This window comes from Rhinolophus hipposideros (assembly GCF_964194185.1).
Source record: "Rhinolophus hipposideros genome assembly, chromosome: 10".
In the NCBI taxonomy this organism is placed as follows: Eukaryota; Metazoa; Chordata; class Mammalia; order Chiroptera; family Rhinolophidae; genus Rhinolophus; species Rhinolophus hipposideros.
In genome coordinates this window covers 27,412,762-27,438,921 of record NC_138056.1, presented here as the reverse complement: position 1 = coordinate 27,438,921, position 26,160 = coordinate 27,412,762, and the positions used below count along the sequence as shown (strand labels likewise).

At 37.5% G+C, this 26,160-nt stretch overlaps 1 protein-coding gene across 1 annotated transcript in view; it reads left to right on the top strand.

Annotated features, from left to right (window-relative positions):
• Window positions 1–24,880, top strand: part of METTL15 (methyltransferase 15, mitochondrial 12S rRNA N4-cytidine) — a 209,925-nt gene extending 185,045 nt beyond the window's left edge. The window contains exon 7 of the mRNA XM_081064015.1: window positions 24,037–24,880. Within this exon, the coding sequence (XP_080920141.1) occupies window positions 24,037–24,095 (59 nt within the window). The 3' untranslated portion in view covers window positions 24,096–24,880. The remainder of the gene's footprint in view (window positions 1–24,036) is intronic.
• Window positions 24,881–26,160: the final 1,280 nt, after the last annotated feature.

Genomic DNA, 26,160 nt, shown 5'->3' with positions numbered 1-26,160 from the left:
TCTTTCTTTCTTTCTTTCTTTCTTTCTTTCTTTCTTTCTTTCTTTCTTTCTTTCTTCCTTCCTTCCTTCCTTCCTTCCTTCCTTCCTTCCTTCCTTCCTTCCTTCCTTCCTTCCTTCCTTCCTTCCTTCCTTCCTTCCTTCCTTTCTTTTTTGTAATGTGAAAAGGAAATCTCTCGACCCCTCTTCGATGTCTGAAAGACATTAAAACATAAGAATTCTTAGGGACATACATTCCCACCCATGTGAACACGAGTGACTCTAACTTGGAGAGAGAAAATAAAAAAAACTGGAGTTGAGAGCTACTCCTGGAAGCATTCACATTCCTGCTCCCAGTTGTTCTGGAAGCTCAGCTGGTGTACCCATGCCATTTCCATGATATGGTTGTGCAACTGTTGGACTCTCTAAATTGCTAAAGTCCTTCCCTCTTCCCACTCCCTTTTCTTCTTGGTTTTTAAAATGAAATCACTTCAGGTTGGATTTTTGTTATTTACAACTAAACCAATACAGATTTGAAATAGGTGGCTTTTAAGAATTATTTCCATCTGAATGTTTAATAATTCCTTCGATTTAACTTTTCTTGTCTACTGATTCACCTAAATGTGATTTTCATGATCTTAATAACCCTTCACGAAATTGTTTTACATGCACAGTTATACAATTCACATTCTAGTTTCTAAGCAATAACATATGCTCCTCAATCTTATCTAAGTAGTTGTGACATTTCTTTTTCATTAGTCTTTCTAACCAGATTTGAAAATGTACATCTGAAAGAGACTATCCAACTCTCAGAACTCACTTAAATGATGACAAACATCTTACATTCCTTCCCCGTGCTGATAGGGTAACAAAAAAAGAATTATATCCTCTTCCTGGATTTAGATATATTCTTTATGATTCTGCTTTCCTCTTTTTAATGGCACCATGCCTACTTCTGAATCCATAAAATTATTGTTTTCACGCAGAAACCCCTTTGATAATGAAGAAAACCATGTTTAAAAGCCAGCCAGATGGTTTCCCCATTTCCTATTGTGTGCATATATATATTGTTCATGAGGTGGGGGAGGGTCAGAGAGAAGGGAGGAAAAAAAAACAACCTATGGTGAATGTTGAACCTATCTAGTTATTCTAGAATCTATCATTGGTCCTTTGAAGAAATACATTTGCCTTACATCTAGAGAATAAACATCAGCCTTTAAAGGAAACCTATTGAATTTCAAAATCCCTTTGGAATGTCACATTAACCTGTTTAACTTTCAGTCAGTTCTTTAAAGTATCAAACATTTCCTGATGACTCCCAGATCTAAGAACACTTATATTTCTCTAACTTAGAAGTTTGTTTCTTTCACTCACAAACGAACTGTGGTCAATGAATCAGCACTGGTGGAGCCTGGGAGGAGTGCAGATACAGTCTGTACAGTCTTCCTGCACATTGGAACGTTGGACAAAGTCACATGCTCAATCTGGTCAATTTGGCTAAAACAACACAGTTCTAGCCTTTTATTTAGACCTCCATTAAATTTAAATCTTTAAAGCTATATTGGCTCAATAGATTATCATTTATTGTGAGATATGTAAAAATCAGGTAACCACGAATTCATTTACTCAACATCATCTATTGAGTGTCTATTTGCTAGGCACTGGGGTTAAAAGAGAAAAAAGGAAAGGTGTGCTCCTTGTGTTGTTTTTTTTTTTTTTTAAATTAAAGTTTATTGGGGTGACAATGGTTAATAATGTTACATAGGTTTCAAGTGTACAATTTTGTAATACGTCCTCTATACATCATATTGTGTGTTCACCACCCAGAGTCAGTTCTCCTTCCATTACCATATATTTGACCCCCTTTATCCTCATCTACCATCCTACCAGAGAACAAGAGATAGAATGATAGGAAATCCTCATATATCAATAATCACCCTAAGTGTGCCCCTTGTTCTTAAAGAGCTACATTATAATATAAACTGAGACAGGTATGTAAATTCTGAAAAGTTAGAATATGATAGATTAAGTTCTATAATAGAGGTTAAAATACTATGAGAGCACAAATGAATGAATAAATGAATGAAGTTTTCTTCTTCCAGGCAGAACTGGGTTTAGGACTTCTACTTGTAGTGTGAGAACTACAGGAATTTTGTGCTGAATCATCAATCGCTTAATTTCCTGGGACATAATCAACAACAGGGGGCCTTTGTAATGCCAGTGAGAGTCTTCCAGTCTTACACTTGGTGTTAATTCCTGTTCCCTGAGCTCAATGTTCTTTGATTTCCATGATGTGTATATGTATATGTTTACGTGAAGACTAATATTCACAGGCATGGATGACCATCTAACAGTACTTGTGAAATAGCCTATCTGAATGATACATTTCATCCTAGACTTACAATTCTTAGGATTTGTGAAACCATGGTCTCCTTTGGGAAGCTTAATTAAAGTGGGAGTCTCTCTAAAGTAAAAGGCACATACATACTAATTTTGCATAATATCAAAGTGTTTATAAAACCCCCTTATGTCGATCACGGGTTCCAGTTTAATGACTTTTGCAGTACAGAAACATCTCAATTCAAGCCACAGTTCCCAAATTGGATCCTGTATGTCATAGGATAAAGGGTGACAATTTCTACCTTTTGACCTCATGTGGTTCCTTTATTCCTGGATGCTTCAAGCTCCATACACTGTTTTAGCAGATCCCAATCTTAGCATCAGCTCATCTGTGTCCCAACAAGGCTAATCTAAGTCCCTGTAGAAGTTTTGTGCTAGGCACAAAGAATAGAAGAGAGGAAATGATTTCCGAGGACCTGAGTAGATCAAATATTTGAGACTAGTGTTGTCCAATAGAAATATGATGCAAGCTACCATTCTGAGCTACATTGGAATTTTAAATTTTGAGAAGCCGTAATAAGAAAGGTGAAATGAAACAGGTGAAATTAATTTTAATAGTATAATCTATTTAAACTAATATATCTAATGTATTTCAACATGTAATCAGTATAAAAAATAACGAAGTGTTTTACATTCCTTTTTTTTGTACTAAGTCTTTGAAATGTGGTATGTATTTTTCACTTATGGTACATCTCAATTTGGACAAGCGTCATTTCAAGAACTCGATAGCTACAGGTTTCTAGTGGCGAACATATTGAACAGCACAGTTTTAAACCCAGAATAAATTCCAATCTTTCTGTATATCTGGCTTTGTTATAGCAGACATCAGTTTTTTTCACTTTTAAAAAATCCTCTTCCTCATAATAATTCTTCCTTGGGAATAAATGAATAAATGTTTCTTATCTTCTATTGCATTGCACTGCACATGGAAGATGAGGCAAGCTGTGTCCCCTGAGGTCATGCAATGCAATGACCCTGACCACAAAGAAACTGCAGAAACTGCATCTTTTCATTCCTCTTTTCTAAATGGGCCAGTGGTTTTGGTGCAGCTACAAAACAACAAACATAAAATAACCAAAACAGGTTCTTGTACCCACATCCAAAATCATGCAAATTCATACTAATATCTTCTCTAAAAATTGCTGAAAGTTGACTACACCAGCGTGCCCCTTCAGATCAGCATTAAAAGATGAGTGTGTATTCTGGGTGAATCTATGCATTCCCGACCAGGAACAAGTAACGACAGCATATATGAAACCAGGAATAACAATTACAATGAAAGATACTTGAGCAAATGATTACTTTTTTAAAAGAGGGGGATTCTTTCTTCCTCAACACATCATCACACAGAAAATATTGCTGTCTTATTTCGGAATTGTAGAGCATTTACCTGAAGAATCTTGAAGACTAAATGCCAAAGCTATAGCTCATATAAAGCAGTTATTTTACAGAGGCATCTTTAGCATAATTCCTCAGTGAATTTGTTTCTTGTATGCATTTCATTTTTGACATAACAATTTTCTTGCCGTTTATGAAAAAACTTCCCCCAAATTCTTTCAGACACCATTTTTTTTTTTACCCAGTGAAGTGCTGTGTTATGTTTTTAAATGGCATCATTTGGAATAGAGCATCATTCTTGGAGGAAAGGGCACATTATTAAGTTTGTTAAAAACTATTTATAGGCATCTTGAATCTTTTCTCAGATTTAAAAAACCTCCATGGTAGCAGTTAATAAATGTTAATAAGGATTTTTTAAATGGTGGCTACAATATTACAGTGTTAATTGCATTACTCACTTAAAAAATGCAGTGAGTCATATTTCCTAGTTGGTACTTAGGCAATTTGGAGAACTTTCCAGGCACTTGATAAAGAATGCAAGGGGACTCCCAACCTGATAAAAATGAGAAAGACCATTTCCTTTCTTTAATAGGGTTTAGGAAATTTGCAATTAAGAGTAGGCTAAAGCAACTTGAAATCGTGTTATGGATTCATATATAGTCTTTTGAACTCAACAGGACCTCAACTGGATCAGGTGATTTCAGTTGTTCCCAACCTTTTCACAATCGAGGATTCTTTTTGCTATTATTTTGCTCCGTCATTACCAGCTTTTCACCACAACATGAATCTAGTGTTTTAAAAAACCTGTATTTCTCAAATATAAGTAAAATGTGTTTCCCTATTTTATTAGTGAAAGGCATATATCATTACTAACTTTCTAATATGAAATACTTGTGTTGGCATGATGGATCAATGTAATTCCAGAGAAAACACAGTTATGTGACATTTAATTTAGCCTCCACAGATGAACCTAAGACAAGAAACAGAAGACTTAACCACATTAAGAAGCAAAAGCAATCATCTATTGAAGGATACTGGTTGTTTCAATGAAAATGATTGCATAAAGAAGATGTGATATATACACACAATGGAATAGTATTCTGCCATAAGGAAAGATGAAATACTGCCATTTGTGACAACATGGGTGGATCTTGAGATTGTTTTGCTAAGTGAAGTAAGTCAGACAGGAAAAGTCGAGAACCATATGACTTCACTGACATGTGGGATATAAAACTGAAAACAACAAAAGAATAAGACAAACAAATGAAGAAACGAAAACTCATAGACACAGACAATAGTTTAGTGGTTACCAGAGGGTAAGAGGGGTGGAGAGTGGTAGATGAGGGTAAGGGAGATCCAATATATGGTGATGGAAGGAGAACTGACTCTGTGTGGTGAACACACAATGGGATTTATAGATGATGTAATACAGAATTGTACACCTGAAACCTATGTAACTTTACTAACAATTGTCACCCCAATAAACTTTAATTGAAAAAAAAAAGCCAAATCAAGTTGGTATGATCTCCGGGCTTAAGTGTCCATGTTTATTAACTGCTGATTGATACACGTGCTCACAGCTCATTTCAAAAATGCCTGACTCTTCGGTAACCAAGAGATGATTGATTGATACTTATAAAAGAACCTCAAGCTCCTTCACACTTGTCCCTGACATCCCTCACTTCTGCCGATTAAATCCTTTTCATCATCCAAAACTCAAATGTGGTGGTCATGAGAATGCTGCCTCCTACTGCTGGGAGCATAACTGACTAAGGGTCCAAAGTTGCTGCACTCAGTTCATCACTGCGCTTGCACAAAGACCATGCCTATCATGGGCTGCTTCCCACCAATAATTGAGTGAGGTGCGAGTACTCATGAGGACCCTTTGCTGAGACACAAGAGGACTTTGACAGTCAACTTTGGCTCAAGACTCAAAGACGGCTTTGCTGAACCTTCTCTCTAGGCTTCCTACCTCTCGCTTTTACTCACAATCAGACTTACAATCTGATGGCTCTTCCAGACTTCCTCAGCTTACCCTCTATTTTCTTTCATGCAGGCTTTTCTCTTAATAAACTTCCTGCGTATTTAATTCTATCTTGGCATCTGTTTCTCACAGGGCATGAACTGATACGTCAACTCACATACCTTTTTCAGTTTCTCAAACTGTGCTCATCACACTGAAAAAGAAGGCAGAGGAAATGGCCCTTCTTAATTTGGCCCCACCTCATCTCCCTGATTGCATCTACCATCTCCCTCTGTTCCATGTACACTCAACTCACTACAGTATTCAGGACTTTATACCTTTGAAATGCCATCTCCTTTGCCTAAAATGACTTCTTCTCTAGTTTATAAGACAGCTTTGTTCATTTTACAAGAAGCCTACATGTCAGTTGTCTCCTTTAGTAAGCCTTGACTTACATCTTGAAGCAGAATGTAGTGTCCTCTTCTTGCATCCATACTTCACTTAGCTTTCATGATATTGGCATTTTTGGAAATAGGTCAGTTGTTTTTTAGAATATCTTTCCATTTGGATTTATCTAATGTTTCCTCATGATTATACCTAAGTTATGTATATTTGGTCAGACTATCACATTGTATTCTTTTTATTAAACCCTATCGGTTGCACATGGCTGTTTGTCCCATTACTAGTTTTGGTCATTTTGATCATTTGGTCAACAAGGTGTCCACCAGGTTTCTCTATTTTCTTTTCCCTTTGTAATTACAGATATTTTATAGGGAAGTACTTTGAAACTATGTAAAAATGTCATCCCTTACCTCACTTTCACTTACTGGTTTTTGTATTCATTGAGATTTCTTACTTGGATTAATTATTACTATGCTTATTGCCAAATAATGTTTTTCTATAACCATTATTCCTTCTACATTTAATTGGTGGCCTTCTATTATAAAGAGGAACTTTCTTTTCTCCCTGTCTATTTAGTCATTTATTTATATCAGTGGAGTACTACTTTATTCCATGAGTTACAATGTGTTGTTATATCATTTGTCCTTTATTTGGCCAGTTGGAATCCCCTCAAGCTTATTCAGTATTCTTTTGCTAATCCCTCATCTGTCTTTGAGCATTTTCTTACTTTCTGTTACCAGTGATGGTCCAGGCTCATAATGTTCTTTCCCAGCCCCAGCCCTGGATTCAGTCATTTCTTCAGAGCATTGGTTCATTTTAATGTTTGAAACCAAGAGATTAGCAGTCGGTGTTCATTACCACTGGAATGCCACTGCTCCTGGGCCCTGCCAGCAGATAGCTAGGAACTACACACACATTTACATCTGTATTTATTTCTTTATCTATCTATAATGACAACTATTAGCTCACCCTGGTAAATGTAATTCTATCCAGTGCCAGCTGGGTTTATTCTAGCTTTATCTTTTTCCATATCAATAACTCCCTTTCCAGCAGTGAGAAACCTGACTCTTATTGGTTTTGGTATATTTACTTATTTGCTCTAGCTCCCTGGATATAGCCAATCTTCTGAATTGCTGGGCCACCACCCTCTTTGCAAATGGATCTGCCCTGTGCTAAGGTTGGCTTTCTGCATGGCCCTGCCGCATACTTTGTCCGGCCTGACTCGTGGCTATTTGACAATGGAAGGAAGGATGACGATAAATATTTTTTTAAAGAAAGGAAAGGGACAAGGGGGTGGGGAGAGAAAGAGGCATAACTACTAGTATTCTTTATATATATATTTTTAGCACTTAATAGTCTTTGTTTTAAAAAGAGGAAGCAGGCTTTAGGTATGGAGTCTTTCATAAGAAAGAGTATCTATCTGGAATTTTTTTCCCATCTCACATAAAGATGTTTATTAGGGAGAAGGTATGAAACAGTCATACAGCCTGTCTGTAAGCTCCAGGAGTTCCCAGCAAAATGTCCTTTCAGGCACTCCTTAGGTGCACATTATACAACAGGTTTCCCTGGGGCAATTGCAACAATATTCAACAGAAAGACTTTGTTAACCATCTAGGGTTGGGTGAGATTATAAAGCTAAGTGAAGTAAGTCAGACAGAAAAAGTCGAGAACCATATGATTTCACTTATATGTGGTATATAAACCGAAAACAACAAAAGAACAAGACAAACAGCTGAAAAAAACAAAAACTCATAGACGTAGACAGTAGTTTAGGGGTTGCCAGAGGGTAAGGGGGGATAGGGTAGAGAGGCTCTAGAAGATGGTAAATGGGGTCTAATATATGTTGATGGAAAGAGAACTGACTCTGGGTGGTGAACACATTATGTGAGATATAGATAATGTACTAGAAAATTGTACATCTATCTGGAATTTAATAACAGTATTTTGCTTTAATTGTGAATGCATTTAAAGTTACCTGATCTATTTTTCTGTAAATATATTTTTAATGGAGGAAAAAATTACTTTAATCAGCACAGTTCTTAAGCATAAAATTCAATGAATTTTAACAAATATATATATTTAAATATATATATATTAAAATATATATTTAAAAAAAATATATACATATAAGTATATATATATATATAAGTATACGTAGTAGATTCCACCCTGGAGGAATCTATTCTTCTGATTTATATCAGAATTGGTTTTTCTTCCTTTGTTAATATTTTTAAAGGAAAAAAATCATTAATAGAAACATTAAATAAGATTACAAATGGTAAAGATGACGTAACGTGTATAGAATAGCACTGAAGTTGTTGCATAAATGGTGGGAGTTATGGCACAATGCTTTGTTTTGGGTACATCTTACAGAGTTGCTCTCTTACCGTTAGAAATGTTACTGTTGTCATGATGGAGATGGCCACTAATGTTAGTCAAGCTATTGATACAAGCTCTAGTTTTCCCTTTCCACTGGTTCCATATGTACTCATCTTTCAAGTGTTTATTATATACCTACTGTGTGCTATATGTTCCACGGGTTGTAAATAAATAGGAAACAATGCCTGTATCCAAAATAGAGGTGATCGCCATAAACTAATCCATGGAATTGTTCACAAATCAGGACACAAATTCTTGTTGTTACCTTATGGATGATGGTCCACAAGAACAATTTCAGAGGCACTTGAAAGAAATGAGAAAAAAGGAAGAGCAAAGAGGGTACAATTACAATTTCAGAATTTGCATATGGTTTTTAATAAATAAAATTTTTTATTACAAAATTACATCTTGCATTAACAAACTAAAAGGCCACACATACTCTGAAACTAAAGCATATTAAACGCTGCATCAATACAAATGTGCTGAAATATTTGTTCTTTTCATGGTAAAATCCAGCTAGTAAGAAAATTACTTTGGATTTAAAAATTTTGAATAAGAGCTAAGTGGAAACATACTCCTTCTTTTGTTCTACTGGTTTTTGCCTTTATACTTTTTTATTATCCATCAACTGACCCAAAATGGTGAATTCAGTGTGTATGGCAATTAGCACGTTGTGAAAAGGCATAAAGATGGAACCCAAAGTGATGTTGTCAACCAATCAACAGGTATCCCTGACTGTCTGGACACCGTCCCCAAGAAGCTTATGCTCTATTTAGGGAAACAAATTTCACTTAAATTTTTTTATTTCGAGAGGTGGTAATTATAAGCTCCCACATAAACCTTTCCTACCTTAACTATTAAAATATACTCACACTAGATCGTTGGTTACCAAGGAAATTTAATTAACAAAGATTGCTGACTCTCTCATATCCTACATGAATTTGAGAAGTTTAGTCAGTCTGGAAAGTGGAATAGACTTCATTAATTTATCCTTACAGAGAATAGCAGTAGGATCTGCTTTACTTGTAACACCTAATGGAATTCTATGTAAAGCTATGAATTCAGAAACCATCATTCATCTATACAAATCAATAAACAATGTGAATTTCTGGAATCTTTTTCTAGCTTTTTTGCCTCACTGTATCTGCCTTGTTGGGGAGTCAACAAGATAATGCGTGTGTGACACTGTTTTGTAAATCATGGCATACTGTGTAAGGGAGCATAATCTTCATAAGTCTGTGCAGTTAGTTACCTAAGCTGTATTATAACACATGTGTCCCTGCTTTTGAGTATCATTAAATATAAACTTTAGGCAGTTTAATGTGACAGAACAATATTAACCAGTTATGTATAATGGTTGAATGAGGCATGACGGAAAATTTATAACTGAGCAAAATCATCACAGATAGCATTGAGAAGTCTTAAATGAAGACAGCTCATGGTTAGGAAGACTCTAAAGCCAAAGCTTGAGAGGGACTAAGTTTTATAAGCTCTGCTGAAAGGCTCACTTCACCTGGAGCCATGAAACAAGTCACTTCTTTTCTCTGCCTTGATTTCCCTCACAAAGATGTCATGGTCAGAAAGATGAAACTGGCTCTGTAGATGAAAATTATAAGGCAGTAAATATGATACAGGTATTGTAATTATTGTGATGTAATTTATTATTCAGTCTACATTAAATCTATGTCATTTCTTTGTAAATTGATCTTGAGAATCTGAACTCTTTTAGAGATATTCCAGGATCTAGCATGCACCTCTTCTCCACACAGGTGAGAAAATGCCAGTATTTTCTCCCAGCAAAAAGGCCTTTCTCACCTGCATTGGCCTTTTTCCTGGGAGGAGGAAATGTTTAGACAAACTTTCATGGGTGGAGCCATGAAATCAGTCAGTCAACATAACTCTCTCTCTCACTTTGTTGCTCCGAAAGGAACATAATGAGGAGAGGAGCGGAGAAGATGGGAAATGGGATATTGGAATAATGAAGAAGTTGGCCATGTTCCTTTTCCCATGGCTAATCTGTCGAATTCTTGAGCCATGACATACTAGGAAAGAGAGGAACCTAAAATTGGATGAGAGATTGGATATTGTTTTTGATTGATTTTTTAATATTTGAAAATGACACTGTTCTATTATTATCCAGATATGGCCAGAAAAATCTATAAAATTGGCCTAAGTGGACAGAGAAGAAAAATCTGGTAGAATGGTCTGAGTGCAGAAGTGAAAATAAAAAAAATAAAACTGACTTTATTGTATCCTTAGTTCAGCTTATTCAGCTAACTGAAACAAGAAAGGTCAGGGCAGTAAACATCGCTACTCATACAATGACAGAGAGCTTAAGGGAAATCGGTGAGTGGTGCTGTCATTGAGTGTATTTATTTATTTATTTATTTATTTTCAATTTTATAAAATGTATTTTAAAATTATCATGGAACTTTTAATCCTTTATGTATGTTTTGAGTGTGTCAAAGGATGCAGCCAACAAAAAGGTGTTAAAACCACTGTGTAAGGTAGTGGGAGACATAGAAGTGAAACTGGGTGGGATATTGGGGCTGAGCACAGATTTTAAAAGTCATCAGCACAGAGGTGGTCTAGAGGGCCTTGTCTGCCTGTCACTGAACCTGTTTTCAGTTATCAGCTTTAGATAGAAGTAGTCACATAATTTCATCCCCAGTTCAGTTTTAAAGATAGATCTCTTGAAAGAATTTGCAAAAATTCTTACTTTTCAATAGATTTGGGGATGTTTTGGGCCCTGTCTATCCAAGGACCTGTGAACAAAAATTCCATTTGAAGAATTTCCTATTTTCTAGGTTTATAGTTGCTCTGCAAGGCCAGGTCTTCTTTGTTTTTGGAGGAAAGCCAGTATTGAGTTGGTTAAATTCCCTGAGCCTTAATTTCTTCATTGCTAGAAACACATTAATAATTGATGGGTTTGTGGGAGGATCAAATGAAAGAATGTATGTACACCATGGCCTACAGCCCCTCTGCCCACCCTATATGGATTCTCTTTACCTTTTTAAGGTTATCTCACACCATCTTTTCCTTCACTCACCACCCTGCTGGCACATTTACTGATTTTCCCTTCCTCAAAACATCAAACTCTTTTTCACCTTAGGGCTTTTGCACGTGTTCTTCTCTCTACATGTAATTTTATAGCTTCAGCTCTTTGCTCCATCTCACCTTTAACGTCCCAGTTCAAATGTCCCCCTCTCAGTAAGGTCTCTCCTCGCTTTCTGTCAAAAGTTACCTCTGCAGGATATTTGGTATCATAACTTTGCTTGTATCGCTCCTAGAAATTTTTACAATCTGTAATTATTTTGTCTGTATGTGTATTTACGTTGTCATTTTCTGTCTCTTCCCACTGGATTTCAAGATCTTTGAAAAAACCTTGTCTATCGTGCGTACTGCAGTGCCCAAGGTAGCTACAGTGCCCGGCATGCAGTTGACACTCAATAAGTATTTGTTGAATGAATGACTTAAGCTCTTTGTATATGAAAGTCTATCGGAAGATTTGATGGAACAATTTGAAATCATGAACAATTAAAAAAAAAAATTCTGCTCTCTCTCAGAAGAAACTTCTTGAGCACATTTACATGAAGGCATAAAGAGGAGGTGGGAGAGAGCTCTCTCTACAGGAAAGGTTCCAAAGGCCAGGGTTTGTTTAACAAGAAAGCCAGGCCAGAAGCTCTGGCTGGGACAGACAATGGCCTGGCATTCTCTGACTCCAAAGGTGGCAGTTCTATCAACAGAGTGGCATGAACTCTCATTTGGCACAGCATTTTCAGACTGGATGAAACGTGCCGAACTCAAGGCCTGGAAACAAAAGCATCATTTCAATGATGCCATTTTGTAGAGCAATCTGGAGTGATTTCACGGGCTAATACCAACATCTCTAGGTGTTTAGAGCTAACCTATCTTCAAGCCATAATTTTTCATCTTCAACTTAATCAGAGATCCAGATGGCATGTTGGTTGAAGCAGGATATGCTCCTGGGTAGAAAAGGCATTACCTGGTATGACTGTGGCTGCCACGGGCCCACGAATGCTGGCCGCAGGACTCATTTCTCAAGGAGACTGAGCACATTCAGTTGGACACCTGGACCTGACTGCATGGAGATGTCCAGAATCTCAGGTTGCGAATACCATCCCAGTTCACTGTACACAGAACACGTCCTCACTTTTCACTTCCTGCTCCTCGTGGGCAGAGCTTTCGCTTTTAACTTTGGAAGGAGTGTATCACTTTTAGGGCTGGTAGAGTAGACTGAAGCAGCACAGACTCTGTGCTTACATGTGGTTCTCTGGCTACCACTTACAGATTCTAGGGTCTTGGTAAAATCACTGAACCTGACAGAGCTTCACTTTCTTCCTCAATAAATGGAGATGCTATAACCAAATAGAATGTTTCTGAAAATTCCATGAGATAATGTGTGTGTGAATATGTTTAACACAGATATTTTCTTCCCTTCTCCATCCCTTCTTTCTTTCCCACTTAGTTTACATATAAAGGAAAATCTCTAGTTACCAATAGGAACAGCATGAGCATCCCAAATCTTTTGCTCTCAAGAACACATAACCTTGGGTTCACATCCCAGGATTCCCTGTCCTAGCTAGACAGACTTGAGCAGGCCAATTGTGCCTTAATTGCTTTATCTGTCAAGCAATCACAATAATAATCCCACTGCATAGTAGTGTTGTGAGGATTCCATGAATTCATGTGCCTGATTCATGATAATTACTCAATAAAGATCAACCAACTCAGTTACCAGCCTCTACTTTTACTGGCTACCCTAGATGTGCTGGGAGGTTTGAATGAAAACAAACCACAAATTAGGATTAAGTGGCTTTGATTATCTGACCTAATGCAAAGAAATTTTCACTTCTTTAGGCATTGCCTTTGAGTTTAGTACATTCTCTCTCCAAGTCACGGGTCACATTGTATAGTGATTCAAAAGCATTCAATGAGCTAAGAGAGAGGAAAAAATGTACATATGTCAGGTATAATAAGCAGAATTTTGGCCCAATCTTCTTTTATCTCTCTCTCTCTTTCGTGGTACACCCATGAATATGTTATGTTACATGGCAAAAGGGACTTCACACATATAATTAACTTTACTAATCAGTGGACTTTAAGATGGGGAGATTACATGATTCCTTTAAAGCAGAAGATGAAGTCTGAGATATTGAAAGCATTTGTCAAGGAAATGGGGATATCAGTCCTACAACCAAATGGAACTGAACTTGGCCAGTGAGCATGGAAGAGGATCCTGGACCTCAAGAGGCTGAGAATTACGTCCTGATGGACAGGTTGATTTTCGTTCTGTGACACCCTAAGCACAGAATGTAGTCCTGTCATGCAGTACTTCTGACATACTGAAGCTGTGAGCTAATAAAGGATATTGTTTTAAGCCACTAAGTGTGTGGTAATTTGTTACAGAACCAACGATAAAAGGAAAAATGCACCACACTTACAACTTTCCCTGAAGCATGAAGTATTGACAATGAAAAATTAATCAGGACAGGGAGGAAGTACCTCCTGCTAAAAACAGTACTTTGGATCTGAGGTGGACAATGCAACACTTCCAACCAAGAATCTACGAAAAGGAGGAAGGAAGGAGGAAGGAAGGAAGGAAGGAAGGAAGGAAGGAAGGGAGGGAGGGAGGGAGGGAGGGAGGGAGAGAGGGAGGAAAAAAGGAAGAAAGGAAGAAAGGAAGAAAGAAAAAAATCCCACTTTCAGGAACACAATGAGTCCATGGTGGGCAGTAATTGTTCCCCTGTACTTTACACTGGTCAGACACCACCTGGAATGGGACTCCAATTCTGGCATCTTTTAAAGAAAAACTTTAGGAAGGACAAAAGCAAAATGGACTTCATGGAGGACACGAGGATGGACCTACTCTCTTGGATCCAATGGCAAAAGGGCCCAGGGATTTTCACCCAGAACCAGACTAGAACAAGTCATTATAACCATCTTTAAACAAAGGACTGTCCTACAAAATTAAAACAAAACAAAACAAAACAAAACAAAACAAAACAAACAAACAAACAAACAAACAAAAAACCCAACTCAGACCAATTGGTTTTATTTTCTCCTGAGGGTAGAAATAGAAACAATGAGTAGTAATAACACAGAAGTAGATTACAGTTGAGTGTAAAAAAGAAAAAAAATTAATTTTTGAAAACTAACACTATCCATCAATTAAATGAGCTCATTCATGAGGCAGTCAGCCAGCCCTCCTCTCCTGAATAAGTTGGAGCCTAAGTAGTAAGGCTTTCTGTAAGTGACATTTTGATGCTGGGTTCAAATATTGGGAAATATATGGATACAAAGGGTCTAGAGGAGCCTGTGAAAGAAATCTGTATCATTCAGGGCTCCATGTACGACAAGAGGAGGAATGAAGATAGGAGCTAAATTGGAGCTACATGTTCTGCCAACGTATATTCAAATAAAAATTTTCCAAAACCACTATGTCGGAATAAGATAGTGAAATAGGAAGCCCCAGATCTCATTCCTCCACAGACACTCTGACTTAACAAACAATATACAGTTCAAAGGCTTTATCAGAACTCAATCGTCCAGTTAAGAAGTCACCATACCCCAGGGAAGTGCAAAGCCAAGAATGCTCACATTGAAATGGGGAAGAAAAGCCATTGCATTTCACCCATGGTAGTCCTCTCCCCAAGCTGGCACAGCGCAGTGTTATTAGGGGAAAAAATGTCCAACTCACCACTTCTCCCTATGGAGAGAAAGAGGAATGTGAAACGTTTGTCCAACATTCTGGCTTTTAGGGGGGCTGCCTGAGGGACTGGTTCTGTCTCACCTAGCTCGGAGTACTGACAGGAAACCTACATACTGGGATACTGTGCAAATGATCTACAGATTCGGTTCAATCCCTTTCAAAGTTCTAATGGCATTTTGTTTTTGTTTTTCAGAAATAGAAAAAAGTATCCTAAAATTTTTGTGGAATCTCAAAGGACCCTAAATTGCTAAGGCAATCTTGAGCAATAAGAACAAAGTTAGAGGCTTCATACTTCTAGATTTCAAAACATATAATGAAGTTATAGTAATCAAAGCAGTATCATACTGGCATAAAAACAGTCATATTGACCACTGGAACAGAATAGAGAGACCAGAAATATACTGTAATGCATATGGTAAAATAATTTCCAATAAGAATGCCAAGGCAATACAATGGAGACAGTCTCTTCAACAAAAAGTGTCGGGAAAACTAAATACCTGCAAGAAAACTAATGAAGCTGGACCCTTATACCATACATAAAAATTAACTCAAATGGATTAAACACCTTGCTATAAATTGTTTGTGTCTCCCCAAAATTCATATGTTAAACCCTAATCTTCAATGTGATGGTGTTTGGAGGTACAATCTCTTGGAGATGATGAGGTCATGAGCATAGATCCGTCATGCATAAGATTAATGTGCTTATAAAGGGGACCTTAGAGAGCTCCTTTGCCCCTTCCCTCATGTATGAACACAGTGAGAAGACAGCTGTCCGGGAGCCAGAGAGCTGGCCTTCACCAGATACCGAATCTGTTCGTATCTTGATTATAGACTTCCCAGACTCCAGAAAAGTGAGAAATAAATTTCTCTTGTTTATAAACTTCCCAGTCTATGCTATTCTGTTGTAGTAGCCTGAATGGACTAAGAAATTGGTACTGAGCAGTGGGGTGCTGCTGTAACAAATACCTTAAAATGTAGAAGTGGCTTTGGAACTGGTTAATGGGAAAGGCTGGTAGAGTTTTGAGGTGCATGTTGTTAAAGAAAAAAAAAAGCCTATACAGATCATTAAGGGCGATACTGGTGAGAGCCCAGAAAGAAAAGAAGAGAGCCGTAAAGAAATCCTCCACATTTTTGGAGAATACCTAAGTTACCCTGAACAGAATGTTAGTAGAAATATGAACAGTAACAGCCATTCTGATGAGGTCTTAGACGGAAATAAGGAACATGTTATTGGAAATTGGAGGAAAGGTCATCCTTATTATAAAGTGGCAAAGAACTTGGCTGAACTATGTTCACTGTTCTAGTGTTTTGTAGGAGGTGGAATTTCATGCAATGAAAGTGAGTATTTAGCGGAAGCTATTTCTAAGCAAAGTGTCGAAGGTGTAGCTTGGCACCTCCTGACTGCTTATGGTAAAATATGAGAAGCGAGAAGTAACTTCAAGACAAATTGTTAAGCAAAATAGAAGTATAACTTAAAGATTTCGAAAATTCTCAGCCTATTCGTATTGCAAAAAATGAAACATTAAGGGTGTGACCAAGCAACAGTTTAATGATACAAATAGAGATCAGCCTTCTCAACAGGAGCCAGGAGCTATTCCCTAAGGCCAGGGAAAAATGATCCCAAAGCGAATTCAGAGTTCATCAGATCTGTGACTCCCATCACAGGCCAGGGGTGCAAGAGCCAGGGGGCAAAGCAATTTCAAAGGAGGGATTTCTGGCACCCATGGGACCTCGGTGCTTGTTGCATGGCACTGCCTCACATCAAGAGCTCTGTTCTTCACACTCCAGTGCCATGCTCCTCAGCCACCCCAGGTGCCGCTTTGCTGGGCACTCATGCAGTCCAGTGCAGGCAGCAAATTTTGGCAGTATCTGTGTGGTGCCATCTCTGCCACCTGCAGAATACACAGGCCCCAGGTTCATGGCTGCCTACACCTAGGTTTCAAAGGACAGAAGTGCCCAGAATCGAGGATTTTCAACCTTAACGTAAGAGAACCACCGGGATGGGCCCCAGCAGGAAGCTGCTTGGGACTATACTTCCAAGCTTTGGGAGTGACATTGCCAGTCCCCTGGGGCTGCAAGGCAGAGCAGCGAGCCAAAGAGGATTATTCTACAGCCGTAAGATATAATGGAATTTGCCCTGTTAGGTTTCAGACTTACTTGAGACCCATTACTCTTTTCCTCTTTCCCATTTCTCCCTTTTGGAATGGGAATGTATAGTCTAGGCTTGTTCCACAGTTGTGTATTGGAAGCACATAACAACGTTTGGTTTCACAGGTGCACAGTTGGAGAGGAATTTGCCTCAGGATGAATTGTACCTTGGGTCTCACCCATGTCTGATTAGATGATATTTAGATTATGCTTTGAATTTCAGACTTTTGAGTTGATGCTGGAATAAGTTAAGACTTTTGGGGCTACGGGGTGAGAATGAATGTATTTTACATGTGAGAAAGACATGGATTTGGGGAGCTGATGGTAGAATGGCATAGATTCAGTGTTTGTGTCACTGCAAAATACTTGTAGAAAAGCTCCGTGCTACTGGATTTGGCAGTGATTTATTGGCCATGAACCCAAAGCACAGGCAACAAAAGGAAAAATAGACAAATGAGACTGTATCAAACGTAAAAACATCAGTGCCACCAAAGAAACAATCAATAGAATGAAAAAGGCAACCTACAGAATGGGAGAAAATATTTACAAACCACATGTTTGATAACAGGTTAATATCCAGAGTATATTTTCAAAAATCTCCTCCAACTCAACAACAACAACAAAAGAAAGAAGGAAAGAAAGAGAGAAAGAGAGAGAAAATAACAAGTGTTGGTGAAGATGTAGAGTAATTGGAATATGCTCATTTTTTATGGGAATGTGAATTGGTGCATGGTGCAGCTGCTATGGAAAACAATATTTTTTTGTAACAGTTATGGAAAACTCAAAAAGTTTAAAATAGAAGTACCATACGATCCAGCAACCCCAAGTCTGGGATTATATATCTGAGTCAATATCCAAACAAATTGAAAACAGGATCTTGAAGAGATATTTACGCCCCCATGTTTACAGCAGCATTATTTTACAAAGTTGCAAAAGGTGGAAGCAAACTTAATGTCCACTGACCGATGAATTGATACAGACAATGTGGTTTATACATACAATGGAATATTATTCATCCTTTAAAAAGAAGTAAATCCTGTCACATGCTACAACATGGACTAACCTAGAGGAAATTATGCAAAATGAAACAAGCCAGTCACCAAAAGGTAAATATAACATAATTCTACTTATGGGTAGTACATAACAAAGCTAAACTCTGAAATAGAAAGTAGAACAGTGGTTGCCAAAGGCTGGGGTGCGAGGGAAGGGGGAGTTGTTGTTCAGTGGGTATAGCATTTCAGCATTGCCAGATGAAAAAGTTCTAGATATCAGTTTAACAACAATGTGCATATTGTGAACACTATAGCACTCTACACTTAAAAATGATTAGGATGGTAATTTTTATGCTATGTAGTTTTTGTGAAAAAACAAAACAAAACAAAAAGAAAAGCAAACAGAACATGTCTGTTGGATGACTGTGGCTCCCAAGATCATGAGTTTGTTACCACCGGACTATAGCAGAAATTGAGAAGAAAGAGACAGAAAATTACCATTTATTGGGCACCTACTAAGATCCAGGAGTTACACTAAGACCTTTACAGATATTTCCTTATCCAATTGTCACAATCTTGTAATATACACATTTTATTCCCAATTTATAGATGAGGAAACTGAGAAATTGTGAAGTTAGAAGACTTCTCTAAGATCACACATTCAATTAGTCAAAGGCAGGATTTGAACCCAAGACAGACTCCAGAGCTGGTACTTTTTCCACTGTTTCAGGAACTGAGAAAACATCTTAGGAAGAGAAATACTACATATGATATCACAGTGGTGAAGACTAACTAGCGGTATGGAATTTTCAAAGACAAATAGATGTGTTCCTCGGAGACTCTATTGGAGAATAGTAAGCTGTAAACTGAGGGAAAACTTAAGAGGAGACTGATTCAAAACACTGGCTTTGGGTTAGAGTCCTGGCTCTGGCCCTTACAGCTTTGTGACCTTGGACTACTCAATTAGCCTCTCTATGTTAAAGTGCTTCTTATTGTGCGTGACAGATGATAAATGTACAAGAAATGTACAAGAAATGTTAGTTATTATTAACATTGTGTAGCCCATTGCTAGATCTTAAAGGTCAGATAAGGTTTAAATTTGATGTCCTGGACAATAACTATATCAGAAATAAGATTTCAGCTAGACTGGTTAGGAAGCAAGCAACTTTCCCTCTGAAAATAGTGTTCTAACTGGCTACTTGTGAATGTCTCTCCCTTCTAAAATACATTTACCCCACAGCCACCAGGGTCAGTTGGAAAGTCCTTCTTTTCTTAAAATGTTATTAATTAATCTCCATTTGTCATCACATTCTTAAATTTGTATGGATTTGAGAATCAGCTGAGGATGTTATTGAAGAGTATGTTCTAAAGCTTCATCCACTGGGATTTTAACACCGTAAACCTAGCTGAGTCTAGTGATCCAGAGAGCCCATTTTTGAGAAACTTTGTTGAAATTAATTTCTAGTTCGTTAACTTAGCATACAAACCCTTCATGACTTGACTCTGACTACCTCTCCAACCACGTTTTTCACTTTTCTAACCTATGATTAACTCTCTAGCAATAGAGCTTCACTTTTAGCTCCTCATGGATTCTGAGATTTTGCTATTCTGTTTTTCCTTGAACACCTTCCCTTTTCCTTTCTGACTCAGCCCCCTTCTGTGATCTTCACATGCCCAATTCTGGCCAACTATATTAGTTATCCATTGCTGCATAACAAATTACCCCAAAATGTAGTAGCTTAAAGCAATAATAATCATTTATTATCGTTCATGGTGTCTATGGGTCAGGAATTTGGAAGTGGTTAGACCTTGGGGTCTTTCAAGGGTTGCTGTCAGGTATTAGCTGGAGCATTTAATGGCACTGAAGAATCTATTTCCAAAGTGGCACAATCACAACTTGCCATGGCTGGCAAGTTGGGGCTGGCTTTTGGCAGGTGGCCTTTCAACATGGGCTTCTCTTCAGGGTTGCTTGACAACCTTTGCACCATAAGGGCTGGCTTCCCTCAGAGCTAGTGATCCGAGACCAACGCTGAGACTGTAAGGCCTTTTATGATCTAGCCTTTGAGGTTATACACCATTATTTCTGCAGTACTCTCTCGGTCATGCAGGTCTGTCCTGGTTCCCTGTGGAAGGAGACGACACAAGGCTGTAGACACAATTTGGTGATGATAACTGGGAGCCATCTTGAAGGGAGATTACTACCACGTCATTCTTGATTACTCCCGTTATTCCTCAGGGAAGCCTTTCTTGAATATCTTTCTTAAATTGTATAACTGACCCTCCTTCTAGTTGTGTGTGTGTGTGTGTGTGTGTGTGCACATATGATATGTGTGCATTTTGTATATATATATACACACATATAGATCATATACATATATTGGTATATATCATATATGTATATGTAATGTATGTATATCATATGTATATGTATATACATACACATACAATGTATGTATGTCCTTTTTTAAATTATTTGCCGTTAGGCTGAGCACTTTGTGTATAGGGATCATGCCTTATTATCCTAATAACTCATGTTTTGCTCAAAGATTAATGAAAGAAGGGAAGAAAACAGGAGGTAAAGGAATGAAGGAGCAATTTTGAGCAATTATATTTGGTTGTCACACGGCTCTATGACACATAAGAGTTCCATTTCTGTTAATTAGCAGATGGCTAACCAAGAAAAATATCATCATGGGGCAGCTGGGAAAGAGCAGGAAGAGTTAGAAAAGCTTTCATCCACAACACAAATGTTGAGGAATGTGTGTGAACTCTGGCTGCATTCTATTTGCACAACTCTGACCATCATATTCAGTCCTATTTGGGTCTAATTTTCTTTTCTGTTCTCTTTTTGTCATTTCACTGACATACTCTGGCTCACAAACAGGGGAGATGGAAGCTATAAAAAGGAGTGTGGTCTTGGGAGATGGCAGAGGACAAAAGTTCTGAATCCTAAAAAAATTCTTAGAATGTTTCATGGATTCTTTCCATTCGAATGCTGGGAGGTCCACATGGATTGGAGATATTAGATTTTTTCCTTATAACAATGTACACATAAAGATATTAACGATGCTTCATCATTTTAATGATAACTTTGCTGCTCTATGCTGGAAGTGGCTCCTATGGCTTTTCTAACAAAATTCTTACCTTGGTTTCCTATAATCATTAGTTTGTGCTGGTGTCTCCCCAGAACCATGAAAGAGTCATTTGTTACTTATCTCTATATACACATTGTGCTGCCTGAGACACAATAGATATGCATTAAGTATAAGCTGAAAGAGTTAAATCATTTATTCAAAACAATCATATTAAAGATTCTGCCTTGGCAGATTCCTCACCACCGAACACACCACTTACTGAAATCTGTGGGAACAGTGAACTGATCCTTATTAATCAGTCATAGTTTTAATAAAGTATAATGAAATCATTTTAAGAGAGTTTCTTCCACATGTATATTGTATATGCAGCATTCTGACATCATCTATCAATTATCCTTTACCCACAATTCCTTTCTGCTTCAGAAGAGACCTTATTCTGCTTTCAGAATTTGAGGACCCAAGATTTCCTGTCGTTTGAGTTTAGCGTCAGTTGACACACAAGCAGGACTCTTATCTTCAGGGAAATGCCAGGCAGTGAACTTTCACTGAGCATCTCCTCAGTGTGAAGCATTGTGTTAAGGCAAGATCAGTAAGGCTGTGTCTGCCTTCTAAGAGAAAGTAGCCAGGTTTCTCTCTAACACCTGGAGACTGAAAAGAAGTTACTGTCATGCATCGTGGTGCGTTGGCCTGACTCCCCAGCCACCTGTTTTAGGACTGAAGCACTCGTTCTTCTATGTACTGTGTGGTGCTGGTGGTTGAGGCCCCTTGGCAGATTGGCCTCATCTTAAAGGGAACTGCCACACCCAAGGTTATGGCCACCAGTCAACATTGAGATATAAAAGTCTGTCCCGGCCCTGATTTGAGACAGCTTTGCAGGGCCAAGCTTGCTGCAGTGCTCCCAGTGGGAAAGACAGGGCCTCTATTTTGACTGCTTTGCAGTTTGACAACTCCCTCTGCCCCATTCTCCTTCCTTTATTCCCTCATAAGTGTTGCACTTGAGAGTACTCCCCAGGAAATCGCATTGTTTGCTTCCTGGGGAACACGACCTATTATTATGGGATAACCCATGAAAATTGTATCAATATTATACTTCATTTAAAAAGAAATACACACACACACACACACACACACAAACACACCGGGGGTGCCAAAAAAATGTGTATAAGTGGACACTTTGGTCAACGTTGCTCAAGCAGTAATTTGCCATAATTGGAAGTGTCTGGACACCGAGGGTAACAACTTTGAGCAACTCTTGTAATGGCAGAAGTCAAATGTGACTTGTATTCATCTTTTGTTATCGGTATATATTGAGTATTACAATTTTAATAGTATTTTCCTTTCATAAAATAAATATTTATAAATGTATATATATATATATATATATATATATATATATATATATATATACACACACACACACACATATATATATATATCAAGAAGAAACTAGCTTCAGCCAAGAGTTTTGGGTAACATAAAATGTAAACTAATTGAATGACAGAAATCTTATTTACTATTTTAGTATTTCTCACTCTTGCCTAAAACTCAGAACTAGTACTCAGTATTGAAGGTATATTAATTAGTATTAGAACTCAGTACTGATGGTGTAAGTGTGGATTATTTTCAACGCATTAGGACTCAGGTTTTCATTTTTTTTTTTTTTACCAGTAGCAGCTCCTATAAGAAAGAGAAAATGAAACTCTACTTTCATCTGTCTGAAGAAAACTTCTAGATAACGCATTCATGTTGTATTTGTAGAAGGTGTTATTATAAAGAAATGTGTATAAATTTTAAAAAGTTTTTAAAAATTATCTTCATAGCACATATATTAGTTAGCTATTTTTGGTAAAACCTAGTTCTATATTATAGTAGTGACAGATACACACAAATTGACTAGTACAAGATTACCTGCTTTATTTGTTGCATACTTTATTTTCTTAATAAAGAATTCAATACATTAAGGTATAAATTTTTTCTAATCATTTGAGAACATCAAAATGCATCTGATTGATAATGAAATGCCAAAAAATAAATTTTTAAAAACTTACATGTAGCTTGTAAACCCCATACATTGGGATTTATAAACTCAAGGTAGGTATAAGTCATTCCAAACTTTTTTTCTAAACTTTTATTTGGTTAATATGATCAGAGAGAATGATAGATTTTCATGTTTCTTAAAGCTATTTGGCAAGGTGGTACCTGAAGCCATAAGCTAAATTTATATAGTATAGTATAGAATGTAAAAATTTGCATGAACATTTAAGATAGGACATGAGACTTCAAAGAAATTCCTACAATGAACTGGTTTTCCTATTCTTAGATCATTCTGTTTCTTTTCTCTTCCTCCTCACAGTCTTTGAGGAACTTAAGCAGTAAAGTTTGAGAAAAACTGCTATGCAGTTTTGATTCAAGATCGTAGATGTGGCCTTCTGCTTAGAGATGGCCACAATTTCTTTATTTCACCATCATTTACTAATAACCTAATTTATTTACTAATAAATAAATATATAAAGAAATATATAACTACATAAATAAATAAATAAGTTTATTTACTAATAAAGCAATTTTGTAGCTTTGTACAAAGCAGGTTTCCTCTTCTTTTCTCTGCAGCAGTCCTATACCGTATAAGGCAGCTTTATTCCACCTCAGCAATCCAAGCCCCACTTTAAGCCTACACATCTTTAAGCCTTTAAGAAAGCATGGCCCAGTCAACGTCATCGACATGGAGGGGAGCTATGATGTCCTGGACTGACCTTCAGCTCAGAGGTGCACCATGGCGAGTGCGGAGGTCCAGCACCTCAGATAAACAGCAAGCGGTCTTCCCCTAATTAGGCATTTTTCCGGGTGCTCTCTGGGCAAACAAAGATCTGATGTGGATAAGGTGAGAAATAGTTTAAAAACCAACTGGAAATTGTCAATGGAGTCTGAGTTGCCTGCACCTCCACCCCTCTTTAGGTCCAAAGGTTGCATATTTTCCTGACATTTCTGTGTTCAGCTTTCTTGCTTAGCAGGCTTTGCAGAACCTGAGGCGTTTACATTCCCCAGATGAGTGTGGATGAAATCAAAGTTCCATCCACTCTTGTGGGTGGGCTTGGACAAGGGAATGAAAATGTTTTCTAAATATGGGTGGATTGTATAATGCTCACTAACCACAAGAACGTGTTTTCAGAACACTAAATTTGGAAAGACAAGTATTTCACCCCCTAACCAACTTCACTCTCCATTGAAATGGACAGAATTGAAAACTCTTGAGAAGAGTGACTTATTTGAAATCTTTTTAACTGCAAGATTTCCATTGGACCATGGTAAGCAAAAATGGGGGTGTGTGAACATCTGTCAAGACGAAGTCATTACCAATCTCGGTTTAAAAATAGCCAACAAGTTTTTATTACAGCAAACAATGGTTTTCATTTGGTGTAATCCCCACCTCCAAATAAATGACATGCCCAGTGGTGTGTGTTGTCATTTTAATTTTAACAAAAATCTATCTACTGATTTCAAGTGGTTGTGAGACTGCCATATTTGTGATTCCAATTTAACAAAATGCCTAAGTTAGGGAATTAACTATTTTCATTGGTATTATTATTACTTGCTTGGAAGAAGAGTCAGCTAACTATGGCTTTCTGCCTAAAAATGTCTGCCTAGGTTGATCCTATTTGGGGGCCTGTACCTGTGCACCTCCCTTAAGAAGTAATGCCTTACCTGTATCTTTAGTTACCTGTCACTCAGGATTTATTCATTAATATATTTCTTTCTTTATTTTTATCATTTTCATTTTTCCAGATTTAGAGAGAGAACTTCCTGGTCCTTTCTCATGTTTTTGTCATATTTGTATATTTTTCTCCTTTTGTTGATCATATTCTTTTTATTTCTGCTCTTTACTGAGTAATCATTTTCATGATTGTCTTCTCATTTACTTAACTTCACTTTCTAATCTTTGTCTTTGCAATGAGTATTGTAAACAGCAGTACCAGTGAAACCCATACAAGGTAGCCAGTGCCACCTTTGGGAATAAATACCTGAATTCTTTCATAGTGCTCTGCAACCTGCATTTGACCCTTCCTGAACCCCAAAGGGAAGATCTCATTTGGTTTTGATGAAGATCTTAGTCTTCATCTTGGCCAGCTAAAAGAGACTAAATATTCCTGTTCCCTTATAATTCATAAACTCTTGTAAGAAGATAGTTCTGGGATAGCTCACAGAAGTTACTACTATGACAATTTTGTCTTACTTTTAGGAAGATTCAAAGTCTCTATGGAAAAAAAAAGTATAATTTTAAACTAGGAAGTAACATAAAGCACCATCTTATTGTGTTTGTTAACCCAATTGTTTTCTTGTCAGCAAATATGAAATAAACATGTATAACTCTTACCTAAGGTAAGCATCAGTTCTTGGCATGAAGCCTTCCAAAGTCTACCCAAGATAGCTTTGGTCATTTCCAGACCGTCAACAAAATATGCCAGACTCCAGGTCAACAAAGATATGAACAGACTTTTCCCCCTCCTCTGGTCATTATTTTAGGGAATGTCACCATTATCTAATAGCTACCTAAGCCAGAACCTGGAATATCATCTGTCCTGCCTTGGTCGTTTCCCTCACCAGTGGCAATGAGTTAATTCAATCCATGGATCCTGCCCCCTAAATGTCTTCCATGCATTTCCTTCTCTCAGCCTAGATTTCTGAATTAGCATCCTGACTGGTCCCCTTGCTCTCATTCAGCTTTGGCTTTCTCTC